The sequence below is a fragment of the Octodon degus genome, unplaced genomic scaffold, assembly GCF_000260255.1.
Source record: "Octodon degus isolate 3935 unplaced genomic scaffold, OctDeg1.0 scaffold00301, whole genome shotgun sequence".
NCBI lineage: Eukaryota > Metazoa > Chordata > Mammalia > Rodentia > Octodontidae > Octodon > Octodon degus.
Window position 1 is genome coordinate 1312013 of NW_004524877.1, and position 6684 is coordinate 1318696.

The 6684-nt window shown below is 35.1% G+C and overlaps 1 protein-coding gene across 3 annotated transcripts in view; it reads right to left on the reverse strand.

Annotated features, from left to right (window-relative positions):
* The window catches only part of Zdhhc15 (zinc finger DHHC-type containing 15), a 215736-nt gene that overhangs the window by 6514 nt on the left and 202538 nt on the right, over positions 1-6684 (reverse strand). For 2 of the 3 annotated variants that reach the window (XM_004647319.2, XM_023707590.1), the window contains one exon: positions 3286-3364. In XM_004647319.2, the coding sequence (XP_004647376.1) occupies positions 3318-3364 (47 nt within the window). In that variant the 3' untranslated portion in view covers positions 3286-3317. Of the gene's footprint in view, positions 1-3285; positions 3365-6684 lie in introns of those variants that run through there. The other variant, XM_023707589.1, reaches the window with a different exon arrangement.

A 6684-nucleotide genomic window follows, 5' to 3' on the forward strand; every position in this document is an offset into this window, starting at 1 on the left:
CTTTGAACAGTTTCTTTCCTTTTCACAGTATATGTTGTACTTTTCAGATTTTATTTACTTTTTCAGGTTCTTACACTAAAGAGACAATATGATGTGTACATATGTGGGTCTGGTTTATTTCACTTATGCACATTGTCTCTGGTTGTATGCATTTACCTATTAAAGCCTCAAGTTTATCTTTTTTCAGATATGCAACACTTTCCCCAAAAGCCACATATTATATGATTCCATTTACATGTAGTATTCCAAACAGGTATAGCCAGAGTGATAGAAAGTAGATTAATGATTGCCAAAAAGCAGGAGTGATAAGAATGGGGAGTTACTTAGGTGTATGAGGTTTCTCTTTTGGGTAATAAAAATATTCTAAAATTGATTTTAGTACTGGTTGCACAGATCTGTGAATATAATAAAAACCACTGAAAGTGGGTAAATTATATAGGAGGTTAATTTTATGTTAATGAAATTGACAAAGATACACTTTTAAATTAAGGATAAGTACTGAGTATATCTATACTCACTCATATAGTATTTACTTTAAGCATGTTAGGCCTTGAGTGTGATCTTAAGCATCAGAAGAGTTAAATTAATTGGGTGTGGTGGGGTACTCCTGTAATCTCAGCACTCAGGAGGCTGAGGCAGAAGGATTATTGTAAGTGTAAGGCCAGTCTGGACTATATAGTGAATTCAAGGTCCGTGTGATCTACATATCAAAATCCAGTCTTAAAAGCAAAAAGAAAAACAGAATTAAGTTAAACTATTTGTATAGCATTTTCACATAACCCTATTAATTATGAAATATCAAAATATTTTTAATGATTGTACAATAATACACCATAATGATGTAACAATTTATTTCAATTTGTCTTTCTATCCTCTACTGCTAGATATTTAGTTTCAAATTTTCTACCATGATAATAAATTTATAACAAATAGTATAAATCTCTGATTGTCTTAGCACAATACACTGTTAAAATGGTGTTATGTACCTGATAAAAATATATGAACATTTTAAGCCTTTTATATGTCAATAAATTGCTCTAAAAATCATCTATGAATTTAAGCTTTCATATAAGCAGTATATAAGAATACCCATTTTAGGGGGCTGGGAAGATAGCTCAGTAGAATAAACTCTTGCCTGGCAAATGCAAGGGCCTGAGTTCAATCCCAGGTTCCACAAAAAAAAATACTCATTTTAACATATTCTGAAACACTAGGTATCATAATTTGCAAAACTTGACTGATTTAATAGAGAAAATTGGGTAGTTTAGTTTGTTTTAACTTGTTTTTTTTTTGTGATAAAGCTGAATATTTTCATATTTATTTTTCATTTTATTTTATTATCTTTTCATATCTTTGGCCGATTTTCTAACTGCTGTATTTTTCTTTTGTTTACTACTTTGCAAGAGCTTTCTAAATTAAGGATGGTAAAGGTGCTGGGGAGATAGCTCACTGGTATAACTTATTCAACTATTCTATTGATAGACACACAAGTAGTTTTCAACTTGGAGATTTTATAACTATCACTATAGCATTAAGAAACATTAAAGTTATTTCTGATAAGTTAAAGTACTATGATCTGTGCAAAAGAAAGTGTCCAATGGTCAAATTATGCTTTCAATACAACCTCCTCTGCATGAGCCACAAATCTCAATAGTATATTAAAAGCCCTGAGAATTCCTAAACAGAATTCTTTAATTTTACTTATACAATATTTCCTACATATTTTCACCAGATAACTTCTTTACTTCAGTATCTGTTTTTTTATTAATTTTATTGAGAAACAAATAACAATGAAACAGTTTCAAAGCAGGTCAGTAGGACAGTTACAATAATTAATACACTGCATATTGTTGTCTTTGCGATATCTGTTAATGTGTGACAATACCAGTATTTCAATAGAATATCTTCAGCAAAATTTAAAATAAAAAATGATGGTGATGACCATGATAGATAAAATTGAGTACAAATTTTCTTACCTAAAAATTCAACATTTCATCATGATTTGGGATAAGAAAATCAATTTAATTCTTCCTTTTAATCTTTGATTATAAGTGGAGAAACATAGTAAATTTAAATGCAGAAACAATGTGACTTTAGGTTATACCTATCTGGGTTACAACTCTAGGTTAGCCACTTACCAGCTGTGTAATCTCAAGTGGATGGTTTAACACATCTCTGCATTTAGTTTTCTTATGAGTAAAATTGGAATAATAACATTAGCCTTACACAGTCAATGTGAAGAGTAAATGAGATAACATATTCTAAGCACAGAGCAAAAGGGCTGGCATACATGAGGTTATATACAGTATCTATACTTGCACATACCAGAAGTTTTGTAAGGTAAAAAATTGAAGTTGAAGATTTAGAATTCACAAACAGACCGAGAGCTTTCTGTATTATTGCTTTTTCATGGAAAAAGAAAAAGAATTCTTACCAGATCAGAGCTTTGGGCTCCATGATCTTTCTATAACTAAAAGTCTTAATACTGAATTTCACCAAGCTTATTTACCTGTGAATAAGGGGAGGCTATTTACCATTTTACTAGGCCAAAGAGAATTCCACATGTAAAACTGCCTGACCATAATTTAGTAGCCTTTTAGGGGCATTGGAGTGTAAGGAGAACACTTTTTGCTTGTTAGTGTGTAAGAGTAGGTAGTTAATTGAAATAATGAAGAGATACAAAAGGAACCTATTTGTGACCTACATTATCTTAGAGAACTAGAATGTACCAACACAAGGTGTATAGCACACGTTGTGAAAGTAAATAACATGAACAGAATGTTTGGCTGTTTTTAGATTCCCTGGGGTCTTAGCACATGTGCTATATTAAGTATGAGTTTGTGAGGAATAGACATTATTTTTGGTATACTGCACAGGAAAATTATGTATAGAAGTTCTTCATAATGTGCAATGACAGTGAACAATTTAACATCTTGTTTCCCAGAATGAAAATTTATTCCTTTTCTAGTTCTGCTCTTGTCTTCCTCTTAGCAATCTAGGTAGCATTGAATATGTTTCCTTCAAGAATACTGACCAGTCAGGGCCAGTGAGATACTGCAGCAGAATAATTGCCTGCTTAGGCAAGTGCAGTGACCAGGGTTCAATCCCCAGTACCACATTTGGTTCTGGCCACACCCCCAGGTGCACTGATCCAGCCACTGAAACGGGGTATGGTGGTGCATGCCTGTAATCCTAGAACTGAGGAGGCTGAAAACAGGAGGATCAATATGAGTCCAAGCTGCACAGTATGACCCTTTACCAAGTACATAAAAAAAGAATACTGACCTGTCTAGCAGATGGAGGAAATGTGAAAACTGCTATGTTTCTGTTTCCAGAGCAAGAGATGATAGTCCTTCTGGGTAATCTGGAAGATTGGAAAGCAGAGCTGGTTATGATAGTTTGAGCATTCCTTTAGAGGCTTATATGCTGTAACTGTGGTCCTTCATGTCATAGTGTTGAGGCGGTGGAGCAGTTAAGATGTGGGTCCTAGTGGGAGGCAACTAAGTCATGAAGGTGTCATGCTCAGAAGGGAATGGAGTTCTTTTTGAATCTTGGTTAGTTCTTATAAGAGAAGATTGTTTAAAAGCAAGACCACCCATGCATTTGGTTCCTTTAGCAGGTGGCTATTTCTCATTTTGTTTGTCCATCATGTTCTGATACTTCCAGTAGTCATTTGCCATGACATTGCACCAAGTAATTTGGACTCTACAGCCAATCAGAACTGTGAGCCAAATAAATCATTTTACCTTATAAAGTATCAAACATCAGGTATTTTGTCATAGCAACAGAAAGTACACAAAGATAGTGTTCAATATATATATATATATATATATATATATTCATATTCATTCAAGGGCACTTTCTTCTTTCTCCCTTGTCCATTCCCTGGAGGCAACAAGTATCTACAACCTCCAAAAGCTGGGTTGCTACACGGAAAGATTTTCAAACAGTCCTTATATTCAAGTTTCCAAGAGCAATCAGCCTGCTATACTTTGAACTAAGATTGTTTGATCTATCAGAATTATCTGATCTATAACACTGGCTGGTATCTGACTTAAATAGCTACAGCGATAGTTTAATGTCATCTAAATTTAATGAAATGTTTTGGAACTTGCTACTCACAGAATTACCATTTCGCTGTTATTGCACAGGACACAATTGAGATAGCTAGCCTAATGTTTAGGTGTATATGTGTTTTTAAAATGAATGAGGTATCTAGAAAATCATTCTTTGAGATTAACAAGTAACATCATTAATTATTTTTTATGTATTTGGTACAGGGTCTACAGGGTGTTCAGAGTCTCACTATGTAGACCAGACTCATAGCGATCTTCCTGTTTTCAGCCTCCCAAGAGCTGGGATTACAGGCGTGCGCCACCACTCTCAGTCTCAATTGCTGTCTCAGTGCACCCCGGGGCCAGGGGTGGCACAGCGTTCTGGGGATCGAAGCCCAGCTGCTGCGCTCTGCCTAAGCAGGAGCTTTAGTCTGCTGAGCTATCTGGCTGGCTCCTAACATCATTTATGATAAAAATGTTTTTCTTTCTGAACACCTGCTTTTTTTTTGAACACCTGCTTTTTGTAAGTGCCAACTATACTCTGAATCACAGAGCTTAATGTACAGATAATCATTATCTTCATGAATACCATATGATGTGTATTTGGCACTTGGAGATAGAAAATGCACAGTAGTAATTCTTAAAGTTTCTATATGGCACTTTTCTTCTAGGAAATGAGTATTTCATTCAGAGGATCTCCAAGTGTGAGGTCTCTCACGACTGAGGCCAACCAACTAGGGTGGGTTACCTTTGCCACAGCAAACAGGCAAGTTCTCATGCCATTGAATTAATTGCACAGAATCCAGACAAAGTTTCTTTCTTTCAAGTAGTGGATAAGTAAAGGTGATTTTGGGAAATGTTTGTCTTTTGAATCATGACTGTATGGTAGATACAACATCTGCCTTATCTGGATTCTCAGTTCTTGTAATCACTTTCCTTGTCCCTGAGACAAATACCCAACACCCACAATTTAAAGAGGGAGAGATTTATTTTGGCTCACAGTTTCTGTCCATGTTTGACAGGCTTAAACATAGGAAGAGCTTTTCCAAGGAGAGGAAAGCTACTCGAGGCCTGGTAATCAGGAAACAGAGAGAAAGCAGGAGACGTAAGGGTGATACATCCTTCCAGGTCATGCTCCTAGTGACTTACCTCTTCCAATCAGACCTTCACTTCTAGCAACAAATTAGCTATACTGCCTCTGTGAACCAATAACCTTTCAAAATCCTTATCTTTGAGCTCATGAGGCCTTTGAGAAACATTCTCCATATAAATCATAACACTTGCCTTATGGTAGTCATGCCAATAGTAGTCAGATCTTTAGAGGGATAATGGACAAAAACTTGTGTTTTTACAATAAACAGAAAAAAGGGCAACAAGTACTTGATGATACATCTCATCTCACCTAGCCAACGTTTCTAACATGAAGGCATTTGACAGAGGAAAAGACAGTTCTGGAAATGCAGTTAACTTTTTTGCCCTATTGCCCTTGAGAAGTGATGCTAATTCTTTTGATGCATCCTAGCTGAAGGGTGGCTGTCTCAAAGATGTTTAGATATGATTTAACAATGAAATATTCCAGGACTTGATTTTTAGGATTCTGCTAAGTATGGGGTTCTTTTGTTATTGTTTGTTTTACTTTTCCACTACAACTCACTCCTGTATTTGGTATAGAACATTGCCACCAAATAATTATTTGAACAAAATTAAGCTTTTGTGGACATTGTTGCCTGAGTTGCAAAACTTGATTATCAATTTCTTTCATGGTTTTATTCCCCAAAGTGGGAGCAAAACTCTAAGGCTGCAAGTGTAGACCCATGTGGTGAAGGCTAAACTGAAAAATGTATATAGCTCCAAAATTGAGTCCTGCAGCACACAAAATATATGCAGAATTTATGAAGTTAATTCATTTTCTAACATTTTCACTAATCCTGTTTCCTACATCCCTCATAATTTTGCTGTCTATACAGTAGTGGTTTCACCATTATTCAATGCATGGCTACTTGAATGAAGAACGATGTCATATTAATAGTGTATGCTGGCTCATCTCTGGTTTTGTACCCATCTTGTCTTAGATATCTTCCTTCCTTTAAAATTCTATATTTCCACATAAACCCTGGATACTAAACAAAGTGACCATGGAATACATATCTTTCTATTTATTGACTCTCAGAGATTGAAAAGAGAAGAGAAAGTAGGAACAAGGACAAAGACACAACAAGTTTAGGCTAAATTGTGACTACTTCAGATTACTCCACTCCCCACAGCCTCAGCTTTTTCATATGTAAAATTGTCTCATTTACAGTGTTTTTGAATACATATTCTACCTGGAACTATGAATATTTTTAATATTCTATTTTTGAACCTCTGAATTTCCCTTTCATCATTCATTTCCTTGTTCCCATGGATTCATGCCAATACTGATTATGTGATTTCAAATTTTACATTTCATTTCATTTTTCTGGTTATATTATTTCCCTTGATTATGCTCTTCACCTTTCATGGGTTAAACTGCCATCTCTATAAAATAATCTTCAGATATTTCTAATCAACTGGACTATTTCCAGTTACTAAAAATGTCTCTTGGCTTTAATTCTTCTCTACTTCTCAAACTATCACCACTCATGAAGCC